This window comes from Eucalyptus grandis, chromosome 6, assembly GCF_016545825.1.
Source record: "Eucalyptus grandis isolate ANBG69807.140 chromosome 6, ASM1654582v1, whole genome shotgun sequence".
NCBI lineage: Eukaryota > Viridiplantae > Streptophyta > Magnoliopsida > Myrtales > Myrtaceae > Eucalyptus > Eucalyptus grandis.
This window is the reverse complement of record NC_052617.1, coordinates 55,031,226-55,052,212: the sequence shown is the minus strand read 5'-3', so window position 1 is coordinate 55,052,212 and position 20,987 is coordinate 55,031,226. Positions and strand designations below refer to the sequence as shown.

Genomic DNA, 20,987 nt, shown 5'->3' with positions numbered 1-20,987 from the left:
TGTCTCACAAGCTAAGCGTCTTCAATTAAATTTCGACGTTATGTTTGCTATTTAGGAGTATTGCTATTAATTAAATTACAGCAATATACCTAAAGCAGGCTGTGTCATAGATTAAATTCCGATGTAGTTTGAGTTCGAAGTATAGGCTATTTAATTACTTGTGTCTAGGTTACATCATTGATTAGATTCTAGTATAATATGTACTCAAAAGCTATTAGTCTTCGAGTCATTTGAGCATCAATTGTTAGGATTGTATATACAAGTTGAGAATAAAATTTATCACTGCATTTGACATTCTTTGTGCAAGTCAACACATAACCTGAGTCTCCAATAATGAAATCAAAACGTAGCATTTGGTGAAAGATTTTTTGCGGGAAACAAAGCCGGCGAAACACTATTCAAGGTGGGTCTTGTGAGTCACTCAAAAATACCATCTTTTTTTCGAAAAGGGTTTTCGGGTACAACAAATTCTCCCCACTTAAAGCATTGGCCAATGATAATCCTCGTATTCTAAGTGCGATCCAATCCATTCATGCTTGATTGCCACATTAGGAACCGACTATACGATGCACCATGCAAGAGCTTTCGCCCCGTCAATCAGACCCCCTACCCTATAGGATCAGCTTAGGTCTACTGTGTTCTCCAACCTCACATCTCCTAAATGGAGCCCTGCTGTAATACTATATTAATGATCTTATCCTTTTTACAATAGTTAAAGAGTCCTCAAAATGAGCATCTGACTAATCACATAATGTGAGGGACTATCTGGGGATGGGTTTTGTAATCACACAGGAAAGTCTCTCCTATCTAAGATGGGCATAGGGAGCATTTGGGAGAATTACCAAAAAGTCATAAACCTATTGCTATTGTGCCAATTCAATCATAAACTTTTTTTGGCTAATTTAGTCCTAAATCTCTTACTTTTATTCTAGTTCAGTCCATCCGGCCAAAATTGGCCGGCGCCGACGTGGCAGCCGGCCGGCGCCAACGTGCTTTTTTTTTTAATAATATTTTATTTTTAAAATTTTTATTAATTCTTTTTTCCTTTTTCCTTTTTTTCCCTCCTCTCTCTTCCTCCTTCCTTAGGCTGGGCGACCCGCCGGGCTGGCCGGTCGTCGGATTGAGGTGATCCGGCGGGCGAGCCCGCTGGATCGGCGAGGAGGCCTTGCCAGACGCGACGGCGAGCCCCCATCGCCGGATCGGCGAGGGCTCGCCTCGCCCAGCGGCCGTGAGTCGGGCCCTCGCCGGATCCGGCGAGGGGGGGCCTCACCATTGCTGGGCGCGAGCTCGCTCGCGGTCGTCGGGCGAGGCGAGCCCTCGCCAAACGCGACGGCGAGCCCCCTCGCCGAATCGGCAGGGCTCGCCTCGCGCGGCGACCGTGAGTCGAGCCCTCCCGGATCGGCGAGGGGGCCTCGCCGTCGGCGGCGCAAGCTCGCCTCGCGATCGTCGGGCGAGGCGAGCCTCGGGAGAATTACCAAAAAAGTCCTAAACCTATTGCAATTGTGCTAATTCAGTCATAAACTTTTTTTTGACCAATTTAGTCTTAAACCTTTTATTTTTGTTCCGAGTTCAGTCCATCCAGCCAAAATTTAGTCGGTGCCGGCAAGTTTTTTTTTAATAATATTTTATTTTTTATTAATTTTTTCCTTTTTCCTTTTTTTTTCCCTCCTCCCTCCTCCTTCCTTAGGCTCCGCCGATCGGCCGGGCTGGCGAGTCACTAGACTAAGGCGATCCGGTGGGGTGAGGAGCCCTCGCCCGTACGTGACGGCGAGCCCCCTCGCGGTCACTAGGCGCGAGCTCGCTCACGGTCGCCGCGCGAGGCGAGCTTGCGCCCGGCGACGGCAAGGAGGGCTCGCCGTCGCGTCCGGCAAGACGTCCTCGCCCCGCCGGAGCCCAAGGAAGGAGGAGGGAGGAGGGAGGAGGGAAAAAATGAAAAAGAAAAGAAATTAATAAAAAATGAAATATTATTAAAAAGCTCGCCGGCACGTCGGGCTGCCACATCGGCACCGGCCAGCTAATTTTGGCCGGATGGACTGAACTCGGAATAAAAATAAAAGATTTAGGACTAAATTTGTCAAAAAAAAATTTATGACTGAATTGACACAATTGCAATAGGTTTAGAGCTTTTTTGGTAATTCTCCCGGAGCATTTGAAAGAGCTTTTATCATTTAATCGGAGATCTTTAACTGAAAGAGTATTTGTTGAAAGTAAACAGCGTTTCCATGATTGATTTTTGGCGTATATTTTGTAAAGCATCGACAAAGAGGGTAGGGATATTGGGTGATCTCCAGCGGCAACCTAAGGCGAGCATCAGTGACCACCAAAGGCGAGCATCGATGAGCGGCCTCGTCACATCAGATCTCTGTTGATCGACACTTGGGTTGTTGACCTTTGACAACTAGATCTCGCGCTGTTTGAGCCTTATCGCACGAGATCTCTAGTAGTCAACCCTTGTCGCTTCACATTGATTGAGTCCCCTCACACTACATCTAATGCCAGTTGACCTCATCATACCAAATCTCAACCTTGGCCGATCAACCCTTGGTCTAGCAACTTTGCGGTCAAGTTGATGGGCCATTAGTCTAAGGTCGCATGCGACTGCTTGAGTTTGTAATATCCACAGGGCATTTGGGGGTAAAAGCATAATTTTACCAAGTTTCTGAGAGCAAGAATGACAACTGAAAAAAATCATTAATTCTTAGAAAAGGCTTTTCGAAAGTGTTGCAAAGCCAGAGTAAGGGAGAACCTGTCTTTAGTTTTGGGTTTGACCACTGCTAGCTTTCATTCAAAGAGGTGCAAAATTTTTTATCAAACGGCCCAACTTTCACTGAAGAAACATCATAGATGCTCACTGTCCCTTCTTGAAGCTGTGCCAAATGCGGCCTATAATATATGATATCTAGCATTTGGTAAAGGGGAGACAAATTTAGAGATTGCATTTGGTCAAGCCTTTAATTACCTTCACTCCTCGAGCAATAGAGACGTGGCAATTCGTTAGGAAGAAAAGGCCGGTACGGTACCGAATTTAAGATACTTTTTCTCATTCTACGTCCGCCATGTGTCTAGACGACGATTTATCATTTACTACGTTATAGTATAATCCCTTATATTAGCCAAATCTCAATGCATTAGGGTGTCTCAATTTTAAAAAATTGGCACTCTTACCAGAAAAAACTAGTGAATATTATGCTTGTGGTTACTCACCTCTTCCACAATTTTTTTCAGGCTGATTTAAATGATATATGAGCAATCAAATTGACGAGTGATTTAAGCTAATGGTACAAATTTTTTCTTTGTGTTATCAAATACTATCGTTCTCATGCTTAGACCACTAATCACGGTAGATTTTACTAATCCATGAGAAAATAAGACCTTCCCTGCTTCCTTATTTTAAGCGACCCTTCTCATCATAAGAAAGAATACACTAATAGTAATTCAACTTCTCCGTCACGTTATCTCATCTGAAACTCTTTTGCAAATTTTTTACTTTCATATTTAAGTTCTAAATATAAACCAAATATGGAAATACTCATCCCTCTAAAAATAAATTAATTTTACTCATTAACTCTAGGTAAAAATATTTGTTCACTTAAATAGTAAAATTCTTTTGCAACAAATGAAATTAGGATTCCCCGTATCCTAGCTAGCACAGATACTTAATGCCACTCTAATCAAATTGGTTGCATCATTCCTTCTGCATAAAGACTTTGACCGGCGACTTCCGGTGAGCCAAAGTCAAACTAATTGAAGGGAAAATGAAAAAAAGAAGGAAAAACCATAATTTCATTTATTAGGTGATAGCTATCGCGTAAAATTTGTCACATCACTCATACATAGCAACTCCATTATCCCTTTCAAGTGATCTAGGTGAACTCAACTGCAATAAGTTCATATTACATTCAAGGGAACGGGTAGTCTTTTCTGGAAAGAAATTAAAGATGCCTTGAATCTGGCTTCTTCACTTGATCAATATTTTCGAGATCCATCTCGATGAAGTCATCCTTAATGGCGCTTTCGCTGTGATTCCTGTTCTTGTAGTAGATTGCATACAAGATCAGCTGGGCAATCCCAAGTCCAGTTCCGAATACATTAGGCACCTGCGGTGACATTAACATCAATTTCCTCAACTTCAAATATACTAAGGGATGATGTTACACTTTTTGACAGATGCTGACTTCAATAACGATGTAAAGAAATTGTGATGCTGAAGTAATTTCCACAGATAATAAGCAAAAATATAGGGGTTGTAGCGTACAAGGACGAACGGGTCGCCGCTAAGAAGGCCGTAGATGAGCCACGACAGGGCACATAGGAATGCAAACAGTGACAAGAAAAATGGCATGAACTCTACACTCTTTGTTTTGATCACCAACCTCTGCAAGAATCCGTGGAAAACGTTGGAAACTTAACTGTGAATGATTAAATGCAATCTTGACTGAATATGAGGTCCTGCTCTAGGGTTTGTCATGATGGAGTGATCTTACCATGACTGAGAGAGGCGAAGCAAACATAACAGTAGAGAAAAGGGCCGCAGCAACGCCGCAGAAGAATTTCCTGGTGTTTCCATGCAACGCAAGGAGGGAGATGGAGGCGATGGCTGAGAACACAGTCATAATAAGAGCAAAGAGTCCCATAACTTTCATCCTCTCCTTTTTTGGTCCGAATATAATGAAGATCACTATGTATGTGAATTCAATCACACCTCCAGTGGCATTAATGGTCCATATGAGAATATTGTTTCGTGAAACAAATGGGAGGCCATACCTGTTAAGCCAGTCGGTCTTGCATAAGTAAACATAGATAGACTATTCACGCGAGGTTGATTGGAAGAAGCTAGAGAACAGGGAAGGTAAAGGAGAGAGCATTCGGGTTCAGTTTAACTGGACAATCAACTAAGTTTTAAAAGTTTGTAATCGCAATAAACAACATAACTTAACAATTTTCGGGATAAATGGGATGGCAGAAGATTGGTATTTCTGATCTGATAAAAAACTGATTAGTGTGGATTGGTGATAGTAGAGTAACTAGCTCACAACTGGCTATCATTCTTTAGTCGCATTCGTGTGATTTGTTTAGAAGCACTTGTAGAATTTACATCATCAGGAGAGTTTACCAAGTGAAGACGATGCAATTCAAAAGTGTCATCACGTAGGGGATGCCAGAGAACTGCTCAGTTGACCGGTTTCTTATGATCCTCTTGAACGTAACCCTGCAAGAATTATGTTTCTTTCAAGTTTCCAGCCATGATAAGAAAGCAAGTGAGACGCTATATGACTCACATAGGCGCCAAGAAAAGGAACAGACCAGTTGCATTTCCTACATTTGGAACACAGCAAGTTGCACAGGGTTAAAACTAAGGGCGTGTGAGGACAGAAGAATAATTGAAAAGAAAGAAGAAATGTACAACTGAGATTGAGACATAAAAAGGTACCAAGAACACCGCTCAAGAAAAGTAGGACATGCATGTTTCCTGCGATATGGGTTGATCAGAACCAAGTTAGAAGGAAGTGAAATCAGGTAAGTTGATGAGGAGCGACAGCTTTCCAGTCTTGAAAACTCGGAAAGGTTAATAAGCATGACAAGAGCAGATTGGGCTACTAGTTTATATAGAGAAGAATAATGCTAGGTGAACTGAGGCCCTTAACAAAAGACGATGGATGAAGGGATAACAAACCGTAGCTGGACTTTTAGCCGGACTTTCAAATAAATGGTTCATGTTCCAACACTCGACCGAAGTCTATTGCATCGCTCGATGATAACCGAGTCTTAGAATTTCTAGCATTATTCTACGGTGAAACCAATTGCAATGAACAGAAGAAAAACCCTAGTGGAGCATCCTTTCTACTTTTCTCATGGAAAATTGGTATGTTTTCTATGTGGGGGATGGTGAAGCTAGAATTCGTAAAGCTTTAAGCAGGCGTCTGCCGTGGGCAAGTTGATGTACTTTGTCAGATGGGTGACAAAGATCACACTTTCTAAGTGGAACGTTCTGTTCATATGATGCTCATTTTCTTAATATACCTGTGCGGAGTGGATTTACTGCTGTAGAAAATAATTAGTTTCATACATTTTTTTTTTTGCCGCCCGGACGGAGACCCTCTGGATATTTAGCTGAATTCACTATCCAATCTAATCCAAATGAGCCAAACTCTCAAAATAATACTTAAAAAGGTAGCACTTGGGAGGGAACCACTATCTATGAATCATTCGACTCTTACTTTTCACTCCATGTGAAATTTGAAGCGTGGGTTTAAGAATTTAAGAGTACAAAAGGTCATTAAAACTCCACTTAAATAATATGCTATGGATCCCTCAAATTCAAGAAGAAATTTGCATTGTAAATTATATTAGATAGTTGACATATTAACAATCAACTCAGTGGAGAGAGAGAGAGTAGCACGATAGCAATTCTTGCTCACTATTAAGAGGTCACCAGCCTCACGCGACCTTCAATCCGGGTCAATTGAAGGTGGTGACTTTCAATTTAAGGTCGCTAGCTTAGTTGAAGGCATAGAGAGAGAGAGAAAGAGAGAGAGAGAGAGAGAGAGAGAGAGAGAGAGAGAGAGAGAGAGAGAGAGGTAATAAAAGGAGGCGACAATGGAGTTCTTGAAGGCGGTGGAAGTCATGACGGCTGCTCCGGCATGAAGGGGTTTCACTTATGATTCAGTGGAAGAAGAGAGAAAACAAAAAGGGAAAAAAAAAATTGTAAAGAATATCGCAATTTCAAAGAAAGAATTTCACAATTAAAAGTTTACAGTGCTGATCATGTATCCATTTTTAAAAGGAACAATTTAGGATATACGTTTGTTACGTAAATTTAAAGGACCTCAATAATATATACATATAGCTGTGTGTGTATATATATATATATATATATATATAGCTGTTAAGATGTATTTATAGGCATCCGCCATGATTTTAAGTGAACGTGGTGAGTCAATTTTTTTCCCAAATTAATGGATAGCATGTGGAACTTTGAACATTGCATGCTAGGCGTTTTATCTCAATTAAAATTTCCATTGCCCAACTAAATGTGGTACATGTTGACGTAGACAACTTTCGCCATTCAAACTCTATCCTTAATCGCCTTGGCCCAGCCAAGCTCCGCGAGAAGCTATGTGGACACAATCCACTACCTTAAATAAGAGTCATATCTAAAATTCCTTACATGGATATTTCATGAAACGTCAATATTCATTTTGAATAAACCACCATTCAACCATTAGCTCCAATACCAATTTGTTGGATCACGGTACAAAATCCCGATATCTTCACTCAAGATCATCACTAAGAAAGCCTAAATTTAAACTTGTATATATCTAGTTAGATTCACATGTATTGAAAAATTTAAAACAATCAGTTATGAATTAAATAAGATATATTATATATTTCACTTTACACCACATATTCATTATAAGATCTCTTTTGCCCACTACTCACAAACGTGCACCTGAACATTATCTCTAATAAATAAACCAAAATCGCATGGGACAAAATCGCGATGGAGAAAATCGCATCATGGACCTTTGTGCCATATGCTCATGGTGCAAAAGAAAAGTTTCTCAAAAGGCTTCTTCCACCATTGATTAGATTATAAGTGATTGCTTTAAAAACATAACACCATATGGACTTTTCCCAACAAAAGTAGCTTTTCCCCATAAGAACAAGCGAAATAGAACTGCAATTCCTGCCGTCAAGAAGCCCCGAATTTCTATGACGAATGTGCTTCCAATACTTCCACTCACATTCATCAAAAGTCCAAGAAACATAATTTCCGGAATATAAGTACTATCATTTGTCGTTAGCACTAATTATCATTAGCGCTGTTTTGATGTACCAAGAACCGATTACTGTTTGACATATTACATTGTAAATGAAAAGGTTTGGGGAAAAATTGTGATTGGACAGACATGGTATTTTATAAGCCAATCTTAATCCTTGTGCTATTGCTCATACTAAAGAACCTTTTTATCAATTACATAAGTGGCATGTACTTTTTCCACAGACACAGGACCTTAGCCTTGTCAGAAAGGTGTGTCAATAAATCATTTTAAAATGCCTAATAGCATAAGAAACATATGTAGCTGATTAGAAAAAGATAATTGATGGTGAAGTCCATTACTTGCGTGAATGAATCCATCACTTTTTGGAAGTATCTTACCTTTTCCTCTTCCATTAGACGGGCCTCAACTCGAGGAAAAAACTTATTTTAGACCAAAGGTAAGAGCTGAGTTAAGAGATAAAGCCTTTACAACCACTACTTAAAATAATATATGTAATGTCTTATAAATAATGTCCTGTTGCACGAGCCTTCCAAACACCGTAAATAATGGCAAAACCCCGGTATAAAGTACGATTGGGCATACTATTTTAGTCTATGAAGTTTGACGGAAGGTTTAGTGTCACACCCCAATCCTCCGAGCGTGTGCCCATCCCTCGGTGGTCGATTAAAAATGCGACGTCCAAGAATGTGTCACCAACCCATTCATTTTAATGTGCATGCGGAAGCGAATAATTAAATCCCTAGACAATACCAAGATGGGATACAAAAGCAAGACCACAATTTTTGAAAACCATAATACATCTTTATACACATCATACTAAGTCAAATACAATACTAGCCAATATATACAAGTCTACAAAAAGTAGAGGGCTACAAATCCTTTAAGCATTCAAACTCTCAATAGAATACTCTAAGGTTTTTGGCTCTAGGGAATTCGGGTCTACCACTGAACCACCAAGAGGGTCAGTCGTACCTAGCCAAAAGCGATCTCCAGCACTAACCTAGGAATCTCAGATTCCAGAAGAGGGCCTTCTCTAGGCCCAATCCGCTTGTAACGATACCATGATCTGAATTGATGGGATACCTTCCGGGATAGACTCGCATCAACCTAGACAGTAGATCTCACGAGTTCGTAGACCTAGGTGCCTTGGCTCCCAAGGAGGGGAATCTGAGAGTGCTGTTCGGTAATCTTCTTCGGCTGGCCAAAACGCTCGGGAGGTATGGCCATCTAAGGATCTGAAAATGTTAGCCTACGACGGGGTGAGATAACGTCTCAACAAGTCCACCCCCTAAACTCCGACTAGAAAGGAAATACACCTAAAGGCTACCTAGGTACACACAAGATAGAACATTTGCATCAGTTCCTTCCTGCAAGTTAGTACGATTCAACACTCAATCAATCACTTCAATTCAATCAAAACATTGATCAATCGATCCATTCGATTCAATACCATCAATACCATCCATAAAATTTGACCGATTCAAGCATTGTTCATTCTAAGCTGATAATAGATGATATAACTCACCAAAGTTGATAGATATATAATAATACCGCTCACCAAAGCTGCTATATATCTATATTACTCACCAAAGCTGTGCGATACTTAATATGCTTGCCAAAGTTGTGCGAGTATATTGTTCACGTTAAGCTGATATATCAAGGCCCGCAGGCTGATATAGTATATCGTTCCCATCAATTGACAATTCACCATTTTTATAATACACGGTAAAAATAATCATGTGTGGATACATAGTCTGCCTTAGCAAAAATACCATTTTTTTTCTAAAAATCCCACCACTTAATATAGTCCACAAATATATTTTTGGCATTATAAACCGACGCCCGATGTTTCCTGATTAAATACTTAAATTACACAATTTTGGGATAAATTCTCAAAATTACAAATATCAATCAAATAGCACAAATTAGCATCCAATTAAATAAACCAATCAGCACGAAATTCCAGTCACCAGCTATTCCAGTCTAATTTCCGAAAAATAATTAATAACTAAATAAATATCGAAATTAATTAAATAAAATACATTTAAATGCCATAAATGCAAACTTAGGCCGGAAAAACCTAATTAAATACAGAAATGAGTCCGGAAAATTTCCGAACCAATCTAGATAAATAATAAAATCTATCTACTTGCTAATTAAGTCAATCTATCCACCTAACATGCATAAACAAGTAATTAAATCACTAATCCATTCTAACTAATCACATAAATGATACTTAGCCTAAACTAATCAACCCTTAAGCATAATTAACTTCCTAAGCGGAGATTAGTGAGTAAACTTACCGGTTTTGAAATCTGATGAGTCCACGAGGACAGCAAGGTGGAGATGGGTGACAAACTCCAAAGTGGCGATGCATTACGAGGTTCGAAAGCAGTCCAAAGCAAGCCAAATAGTACACGGCTAAGCTAAGGGAGTTTGGTTCTATTGTTAGGTCGAAGGAGCTGCTTCGAAGGCCAATTGGGTTGGAAATGGCAAGGGTGGCTGGCGGACGGGCTACAGTGGCTAGGTTCGGTTGCACGGCGGCAGAACAGCAACGACGGAGCTCCGGCTGAGCTCGATGGGCACGGGGGATGGCCTAGGGTCACAATTGGAGTGGAACGACGCACGAACAGGCGCGAGACAGGCGTGGCACGTGATGAACGAGCAACGGCTAGCGGCGAGCCTAGCGGTGGTCAAACAAGCGCACGATGGGCGAGAGGGCTTGGGCTTGATTTTCTCTAGTTCTTGGAAGCTTCAAGGGCTGGAAATGGAGAAAGTGGCCGGCTGAGGGAAGAAGAAGGGGACAGCTCTAGCTTTGAGGGTCCCTCCAAGCTTCTTTATATCCCTTTGTCCCATTGGAGAGGCCCCACCTTGGCTGGCTAGCTTCCTTAGCCATTTGCAGTTGCCAAGGCTTCCTTGGCATGCTTCCTAGGGGTCCAAAGGTTGCACACCATGGGGGCTTACGAATTTGTGCATGGTCCACTCAATTGGATTAAATTCCCTACCAATTTTCAAATTAGCTCAATTCAAAGTCCATAAATCTCACCAAGAAGTCCACAATCAAACTGACATTTTTTCACGCCAATAAAACCAACTTGCATCCTAAAAACACTATAAAAAAATGGTCCCTTGAATTTTCTGAACAAAAACAGCCCTATTTTGAATTTCTGTCAAAAATCTCGGTTTGTAAAAAAATCTTCGGAGGATAAATCGACGATCCTAAAATAAATTGTGATATAATAGAACTTTCAATTTCTGAAATCGGATTCAAATTCACGGTTAATTTCAATCTAACGTGATTTTAGCATGACCTAGCATACTGGGTAGCTTTTGTTAGAGAAATCTTTCTGGAATATTTTGAAGCTGACAAAACGTTTCTATCAGTCTGGTCTAAAGATTTGCAGACTCTGCTATTAAAGTCTAAAGACCTCCGGACTGCCAGACTCAAGACTCAAAGTCTATTCTGATTGACAGTTTCTAATCCGTTGAAGAAAGGCTATCTAAAACTGAGTGCTTCTCTAAGGATTTGGCCTTATCGACTGGAGAAAATCTCTTGGCTGGATAAGACATAACGGATTCCTTTATTCAAATCAAGAATGATTAAAGATCCGATGATTGACGAAGTATTCCTAGAAGGTTCTACTTATGGAAACCAAGATCCTGATTGTATGGGCGAGCATGATTGATGGGCTATCGACATGTTCCTTTAATAGCTCGAATAATCTTCCTAATTGATTCTGTCCAACGGGAGGATTGGAAGGATTCCTTTGGTAAGTGCCAACGGGTATGATGGCACAAAGGAGTATAAAAGGAAGACGTTCCAGTTATTTGAGGAGTGCACGATAGAAGAATTCCAAAGTCCGAAGCTCTTTGATTCTTAGTCAATTCATTCTTCGAGCAAAATCTTGTACACAAAAGAGAGTCTATACTTTGAGAGACCTTGAGGAAGTGTGATAGAATATCTACTTTGTGGAATCAAGGGAAAAAAGATCTTTGTAATATCTCTTTTGTTCATAGTGAAATCCAGCCCAGGGCATTGTCGGTGCGGAAAAGAGTGGACGTAGGCTTGGAATAAGCCGAACCACTATAAACCTTGTGTTCAATCTTTCTTCCTTACTCTCCGCTTTACTTTGATCATAGTTTGATTTGTTAACTAAAGGAGAGCTTCCTTTCGTTGTTAGTCCAAGTATTGCTTTCATATCTCAAGAAATTATTTAAACACCTATTCACCCCCCTTTAGGTGCTATTACTAGCTATATCAATTGGTATCAGAGCTTGTGTACTCACTTTGTTTGAAGTGTTTTACTTCAGAGTTAAAGATCCATGGCTAATATGCTAGCTCCAGGGCTGGTGGAAGGGCAAAGCAATACTAGACCACCTTACTTTGATGGAAATGATTACAACATCTGGAAAAACAAGATGAAAGCGTTTCTACAATCAAAGGATCCTCTAGAATGGGACGTTGTAGAAAAAGGAATCACTCCTAAAGCTGCATCTGTCATCTGTCACAGAGAGAGGAAAAGAAACTGTTGAGTCAAGTGAAATGACTCAGGAAGAGATAATCAAGAGACAAGCTCTTGATGCAAAAGCAATTTATTCTTTATATTGTGCTTTATCACCTACTGAATATAACGGAATATCTTCTTGTGTTACAGCAAAAGAAGTCTGGGATAGATTACATATTACTTATGAAGAAACCGATCGAGTGAAAGAGACCAGAATCAACATTCTCCTCGGTCAATATGAAGCATTCAAAATGAAATGCGGAGAATCTATTACCGACATATTTAGTCGTTTTTACGAGATTGTGAATAGCCTTGAAAATCAAGGGCAACCAATTTCTGATCCCATGAAACTAAATAAGCTTCTGCGTGGACTCTCCAAGGATTGGAATCACATAAAGACTTCAATAAGAGAGACACAAAGAATCATGCCACTGTTTGTCGATGAGTTGGTTGGAACTCTTCAGTCTTATGAAGTGGAACGAATCAATGAAGACGAAGATTCTAAAGGTAAGAAATCCATTACATTAAAATCCAATGATGATTATGATGTCACAGATTCTGAAGACAATATGGATGATGAGGAGCTTGCTCTCATGATAAGAAGATTCAGAAAGCTGAATAGAAAAGGAAGAAGATTCAATCCAAAGAAACAGAGTTTTCAAAAGCAACAAACCAAGTTTGTTGATGATGATGAATCAAACAAAGATGTAGTCTGTTTTGAATGTAAGAAAAAATGGACACATTAGACCCAACTGTCCTCTTCTGAAAAAGAAGAAAGGAAAAGCTAAAAAGTATCGAAAGGCTCTTAAAGCAGAAACCTGGAGTGATACAGAGTGTGAAGAAAGTGATGATGATTATGCCAATATATGTCTAATGGCACAATCGGATTCAGATTCAAACTCCGAGACAGACTTAGATTCAAACAGTGAATTTGAGGTAAGTAACTTTAAAATTCCTGTTAAAGTCTCTAAATACATTGATGAGCTGTGTTTTAGTCTTAAGACTTCTCTTAAAAGATTTCCGAACTTAAAAATGAAAACTCTACACTAAAACAACAGGAAAATGTTTTGAAAGAAAAGTTGAAACATTTAGACACGAATATTTCTACTCTTAAAGAAAGCAAAGATAATATCTTAAAAGAAAATGCATTTTTAAAAAATGACTTATCAAATATTTCAAAAAGATTCTCAATAGGATCTGAGAAACTTGAAAAAATTCTTTCAGCACAAAGACCTTATTTCAATAAATCAGGTTTGGGAATGATAGTAGAAACCATTCCTTTAATTGATTTTCCTAAAGTGAAGGAAAGAATTAAGCAGAGACCTTCAAAGACATTTTACAAAAATCATTTTAAAAAAGTATTTGTAAAACCAGTGGGTCGAAATGCTCTCAGATGTTCAAAATGCAATAGTGCAGATCATTTTGAAAAAGAGTGTCTATGGTTTGGAAACCTGTTAAGAAAGTATGGGCAAAAACCGCATATCATACTAACACCAATGGACCCAAGAAAATATGGATACCAAAGAAAGCTTGAGTCTCTTTTTTTAAATGCAGGTCATTATCAAGAAAAAGGTAAAATGGTATCCGGATAGTGGATGCTCAAGACATATGATGGGAGATTCAAATTGCTTCATAAAGCTCATTCAAGTAAATGGTGGAAATTTTTTTTTGGAGGAAACAACAAAGGAAAAATTGTGGGATTTGGAACTGTAAAGATTAGAAATCTCACAATAAGCAATGTTTCCCTAGTGGAAGGACTCAACTACAACCGCTCGTATCGGTCATTTGTGTGACACTTTGGTTTCAAAATCAACTTTCAAGAGGAATATGTTCAAGAACAAGTAAAGATTCTACTCAGTCATTCATGGGCCGAAGACATGGAAATATCTACCTCTTGGATGTGAAACCAGATGAATCGCAATGTCTAATCTCAATTCAAGATGAAGCGAGCTTATGGCATAGAAAGCTTAGGCACATCAATATGAAGCAGATAGCTAAAATTTCAGCGAAGAAGCTTGTTCGTGATCTACCCAAATTGTTATACCAAAAGTCTTATCTATGTACACCATGCGTATTGGGAAAGCAGGTAAGAAATTCCTTTAAACCAATAAATCAACTTTCTACTAATCGTGTAATGCAGCTTCTGCATATGGACCTTTTTGAACCTACCAGAACTCAGAGTATTTGAGGATTTTATGCAAAATGAATCTGCTCAGACTTATCTTGAAGAATCTGAACCTGCTCCAGACTTTACAAAGTCTAAATCTCAAGAAGCAACTCAGACTTTAAAAGACCAGCATCAAATAGTTATTGAAGATTCAAATGAAGGAAGTGATCATCAACCCGACAAATCAATCAAGAATCTTGGAAGCATAAGTCCAGTCATCCCAAAGACCTCATTATTGGCGACATTAATGAAGGAATTCGCACAAGATCTAAAATGCGCGAAGAGTCTAGTCTTTGTGGCTCTTATTTCGAAATAGAACCAAAAAGCATAGAAGAAGCTTCATTTGATGAAAGCTGGATTGAAGTTATGCAAGAAGAACTCGAGACAATTCAAGTATCAATGATGTCCGGGAATTAACTCCTAAACCAAAAGGTAAATCTATTATTGGAGCTAAATGGGTTTTCGGGAACAAGATGAACGAAAAGGTAAAGTTGTAAGAAACAAAGCAAGACTCGTGGCCAAGGGATATACGCAAGAAGAAGGGATAGACTATGACGAGACTTACGCACCGATAGCAAAGGTTAGAAGCAATTCGATTATTACTTGCTTTTGCTTGTTATAAGAATTTCAGGTTATTCCAAATGGACGTCAAAAGTGCTTTCCTGAATGGATTTATCCATGATGAAGTTTATGTGGAACAACCACATGGGTTTGAAGACCCAAGGAAGCCAGACTCAGTATTTAAACTGAAAAAAGCCTTGTATGGATTAAAGCAAGCACCTTGAGCGTGGTACGACAGAGCGAGTAAGTTTTTAATTCAAAATGGCTTTGAAAAAGGTAAAGTAGACACTACTCGTTTATCAAAAGAGAAAGCAAAAGTTTTCTGCTTGTTCAAATATATGTCGATGATATCATTTTGGATCCTCAAATGAAAGTTTGTGCAAGAAATTCTCTAAGTCTATGGGATGAATTTGAAATGAGCATGATGGGTGAACTAACCTTCTTTCTTGGACTTCAAGTGAAACAATTGAAGGAATGGACTTTTATTCATCAAGAAAAATATGCTAATGATCTTGTCAAAATGTTTGGACTGGAAAATTGCAAAAAAGACTGATATACCAATGTCAAGTTCCTTGAAGATCGACAAAGATGAATGAGGAAAGAAAGTTGACCAAAAGCTATACAGAGTATCATCGGTTCACTTCTTTATCTTCTTGCTTCTAGAACCGACATTTTGCTTAGTGTTTGCATTTGTGCCAAACTTCAAGCAGACCCTAAAGAATCTCATCTAAGTGCTGCAAAGCGTATTATCAATTGCTTCAACTTCAAGCATCGGCCTTTGGTATCCTAAAAAATGAGACTTTACTCTCCTTGGATATTTAGATGTAGATCTAGTCGAATGCAGAGTTGATAGAAAGAGCACATCGGGTATCTGTCAGTTACTTGGAAGTAGAACAGTGTCTTGGTTTTCAAGGAAGCAAAATACAGTAGCTATTTCTACAGCAAAAGCAGAATATGTAGCTCTCGGAAGCTGTTGTTCACAAATTCTGTGGATAAAACAACAATTAAGAGATTTTGGAATTGAAGATTCATGCATGGAGATTAACTGTGACAATACCAGTGCAATCAATCTTACCAAAAATCCAATTCTTCACTCAAGAGCAAAGCATATAGAGATTCGATATCACTTCATTAGAGATCATGTTCAAAATGGAGAAGTTTCGATTCAATTTGTTGACTCAAAGAACCAACTGGCGGATATATTTACTAAGCATTTGGAGAAAAATCAATTTGAAATCATCCGTTCCAGACTCAATATCTTGAAGCTTGAAGAAGTTAAAGTCTAGAGACTCTCAGTTTCAGACAATCATGGTTCTTGACTGTAAGTTATTTTGTTTTCTCTTATATTAAATCTCGTAAAGGTACGATCACTTATCCATTCATGATTGATTTATGCTATCTTCAATTTCCATGAAAAGTACAATTTTTCCTTTTCAAAATGAGTTAATGGCAGTTATATATATATATATATATATATATATATATATATATATTATCCATTTTTTTTTAAAAGGCAGTTATTTTTTAAAAATGTATCATTTAACCTTCCTTTACGATGTTTGGCATTCCCCCATTTCGACTAAGCTATAAACAATCGATTCCTCTTCACTTAACTCCAAAACCCTAAAAAGCATCGATCTTCCATTCCTGTCTTTCTCCCTTATTTAATCTTCAAAAAGTTGTCATCTTTCTTGGGAAAGTCAAGCAAGGAATCTTTCAAAAAGGCGAGAAAGATGTCATCTTCAAGAAAGTCTTCAAGGATTGCAAGTAGGGGACCACAGCAAATGAGTAAGGGGCCTACTCACTTTGATCTCACCGAGGAAGAGGAGTCACCGAGTCAGCAGCAGAGCCCACAACATTCTCAGCAGCGTCATTCTCCACCATCTAGTCCACAGAATGCTATTCATCAACAAGAGGAAGAAATCGTCGAAGACGCAGATCCTGTAAGAGTTCAAAAGCCCTCTTTTATTTATAAGCTCTACCGTGCTTTAAAGAGCATTGGTACTCCTTTGAACTACATCGATGAGTTTCTTAAGGACAAGGGATATGGGAATGAGTACATCTTTTTGCGAAAAATGGAGAGTTTGGAAATTGCTCCTAAAGGGATGGCAGAAAAAAAAAACCCTTGCAAATATCCCAAGTGATCCACGTGTTGGAGGTTTTAATCCGATAGATGGAAATGATGATGACAGATTGTACAAAGAATTTCAACCGAGAATGGATGTTGCGGTGAGAATTCGAGGAAAAAGAACATAATTGTTTAGATCGAAGGAACAAAAGGATCTATACTCCAAATTGTTGAAACGTGGGGTGATAAACCCTAGGAGTGTAGATTTTGATTTCCTTGATGCTGTGAATGTCAATTTGAGAGAAAAGTTCATTTTTCTTCAACTTGAACAGTTCTATTCCGACACCACAGAAGCCTATGCTCAATTAACTACATATTTCTATTCAAATCTTAGTTTCTTGGATGCGAATAGAATCTCCTTCAGTGTCCGAGATCAGGACTTTGTAGTGGATGTGGATATGTTGGCAGATGTTATTGGGGTTGAGAGAGGGAGATATCAACTCATCAGTGTCTCTATAGCTCGTGCCACATTGGAACGTGTTAAAGACAGAATGACAGAGGGAATGATTTCATACTCAAGGATGCATGCGTTCAACATTATGCTTCACAAAATTGTGATAAATTGCCTCAGATCCAAATCAACTTCAAAGACTGATGTTTCTAACTCAGAGGCAAAGCTGATATACGCAATTAATGCTGGAAAAAAGTTTTCTCTTCCTCACACTATTCTGTTTCACATATATAGAGCAGTGGTGAAGGACAAGGGCCAACTTCCTTATCTAGGTCTTGTGTCAAAGATATTCAGACATTTGAATATTCAGCCTCCACAAATTCTCTGTGTTCGACCCTGTGACAAAATGGTGGTAGGACTGAAAATGGTGTCCAAAATGCGTCTGAAAGATCTCGACAATGCGTTGGAGAAATTTAAGGAGAAAACCCTGTCAAATCTCATCAAGTCTCTTTGCGGCGAAAAGAAAAGGGAAGGAGCCCATAGTTACTCCATCCAAAAAGATAAAAGCTCTCATTACTGATGAAGATGATGAGGATGACCTCACAATTTCTGCTATAGCATTAAAGAAGCTGAGTCGTTATGTTCCTGAATTAGTAGAACGATAGGAGAAAGAAGCAGAGGAGAGAGTAGAACAGGAGAAAAAAGCAGAGGAGAGAGAAGAATAGGAGAAAGAAGAAGATACAGAAGCAGAGGAGAGAGAAGCAAAGGAGAAGGAAGAAAAGGAGAAAGAAGTGAAGAAAAAGAAAGCGACGAGGAAAGGTTTGAAGAAAGGTTTGAAGAAGAAAAGGAAGGAGAGCATGAGGAAAACTCTTCTCCACCTGAAGCCATGGAGACAGGGGGAGATAATGAAAACAGAGGAATGTCCTCATATCCTTAACAATGATGAAGGAGTCAGTCGCTCTCCAGCAGATCCAGAAGACATTCATGCCTCTCAATTTCCTGAGGAGGGACATGATGCTTCATCGCCAAATTTGCGTGATTATGCTGATATATCATCGTCTGCCTTTACTCCATCAGATCGTGCCAAAGCCAGTACGCAGACTAATAACTCAGCAAATTTTCGTAGAATCATTGATGTTCTTTTGGAATTGCGGGGTCAAATATATGCTTTGGAAAGCGAAGTTCATAACTTGAAGAATGCAGGACAAGCTTCTTCTGTTTCATTGTCTGATCAGATCCAAGCTCTTGCTCTTTAGATTCAAGCCAATGCTAAAAGTGAAGAGGTGGATCATTTAAAGGAAGATTTGAAAAAGCTGGAAGGCATCATCCAGTCCATGGGAGATTTCCAGCTTGTTCGCATTCCCAAGCAAACTTGACTCCATTCTATTCCCATCTCAACTTCTTTTTATGATGATGACAAAAAGGGGAAGAGATGCGAGATTTGAAATCTTTGAACTTAACTTTGAACTTAAACTTGAAACTTGTTGAGACTTGTTGAATTTTTAGTTTGTTTTGATGTGTGACTTGTGTGTTTGTGTCTGGAATGACTAAACGTGGATTTGGATTTGAATGTTGCTTATATTAAGCACTATTGATATCTTATGAATGGCTTTACTCTCATGAAAGACTAACCTATTTTATGTGGTTGCAGATTCTAGTGTTATCATTAAGCTATTAATCTTTATGAGATATCCATATTTGCTTGAGTAATGTTTTTGCGGTCAAAGTTATTCAAATCAGAGGAAAGTTTTGTCACCATCAAAAAGGGGAGATTGTTGGAGAAATCTTTCTAAAATATTTTGAAGCTGACAAAACGTTGCTATCAATTTGGTCTGAAGATTTGCAGACTCTGCTATTAAAGTCTGAAGACCTCCGGACTGCCAGACTCAAGACTCAAAGTCTATTCTGATTGACAGTTTCTAATCCGTTGAAGAAAGGCTATCTAGAACCGAGTGCTTCTCTAAGGATTTAGCCTTATCGACTGGAGAAAATCTCTTGGCTGGATAAGACATAACGGATTCCTTTATTCAAATCAAGAATGATTAAAGATCCGATGATTGACGAAGTATTCCTAGAAGGTTCTACTTATGGAAACCAAGATCCTGATTGTATGGGCGAGTATGATTGATGGGCTATCGACATGTTCCTTTAATAGCTCGAATAATCTTCCTAATTGATTCTGTCCAACGGGAGGATTGGAAGAATTCCTTTGGTAAGTGCCAACGGGTATGATGGCACAAAGGAATATAAAAGGAAGACGTTCCAGTTGTTCGAGGAGTGCACGATAGAAGAATTCCAAAGTCTGAAGCTCTTTGATTCTTAGTCAATTCATTTGCCGAGCGAAATCTTGTACACAAAAGAGAGTCTATACTTTGAGAGACCTTGAGGAAGTGTGATAGAATATCTACACTGTGGAATCAAGGGAAAGCAGTGCTATAATATCTCTTTTGTTCATAGTGAAATCCAGCCAGTAGGCTGTCAGTGCAGAAGAGTGGATGTAGGCTTGGAATAAGCCGAACCACTATAAACCTTGTGTTCAATCTTCTCTTCCTTACTCTCCGCTTTACTTTGATCATAGTTCGATTTGTTAACTAAATGAGAGCTTGCTTTCGTTGTTAGTCCGCATTGCTTTCATATCTCGAGAAATTATTTAAACACCTATTCACCCTCCTCTAGGTGCTATTACTAGCTATATCAGCTTTTAGAAAATTTTAGTGCAATTGACCCGTGATCGATTTGTTTCAAGTCACATTGTACATCTTCGACATATTGGCAACCCTCGGTTGTCATGAAAATCTTGAGGTTTCAAATACGGACACAGGGTATCAAAACGACAGAAAAATCAGTCTGATGCCGATCGATGAAAATTTTGCAATTTTGTGGAATCACCCATACTGAATCATATATCTCAGTCGAATCGACATATCTTTAATCTCTAATCGATTTTAATTATGTCGTAATGACCCTTGTAAACTAGCACAGTTGAGCAGTCGGTTTCTAGTTAAATTCTCAAGTCTATTGCATTAAAATCCCTTAACGGATTTCCCTATTAGACTAGTTATCTCGTGAGTGATCAACTCAGATAATAGTACTATAAGTGTATCGATGAAATGCCCGATTTATTTAATTGAAAACATAACTGAAAATTTCAGGATGTCATATTTAGTATTCTCAATGGATGGGATAAATAACAAATTCAACTTGAGTGTACATAAAATTGAGATTATGACACTATATGTTCCTAAAATTTTGTCAATTGTCCAATGTCGTCTAACTAATTTTTTGCTACATCTTTAAACGGTTGTTTCTTCTCTACATTAGTCCTTCCACAACAAAAGTTATAAAAATTATGCCGTGGCATCAAACTGTTGGCATCAGCCTTCTATATGGCTAATGACACAAAATCCAAATAAAGTTAATTTGAGAAAAAAGAAGATAAATAAAAATGTAA

General features: G+C 38.8%; 1 protein-coding gene across 2 annotated transcripts; it reads right to left on the bottom strand.

Moving 5' to 3' along the window:
• Positions 1-3,807: 3,807 nt before the first annotated feature.
• On the bottom strand, positions 3,808-5,869 carry LOC104450882 (bidirectional sugar transporter SWEET1). Of its 2 annotated transcripts, XM_018875755.2 has the most exons (7): positions 5,675-5,869; positions 5,432-5,470; positions 5,280-5,316; positions 5,114-5,209; positions 4,485-4,764; positions 4,256-4,375; positions 3,808-4,097 (listed from the first exon to the last, which is right to left on the bottom strand). In XM_018875755.2, exons 2-7 carry the CDS (start codon positions 5,463-5,465, stop codon positions 3,933-3,935), a joined length of 732 nt encoding a protein of 243 aa, XP_018731300.2. In that variant the 5' UTR covers positions 5,466-5,470; positions 5,675-5,869; the 3' UTR covers positions 3,808-3,932. The 2 variants fall into 2 exon arrangements, with proteins under 2 accessions (XP_018731300.2, XP_039170690.1); XM_039314756.1 differs by lacking the exon at positions 4,256-4,375.
• Between the last annotated feature and the right edge of the window lie 15,118 nt (positions 5,870-20,987).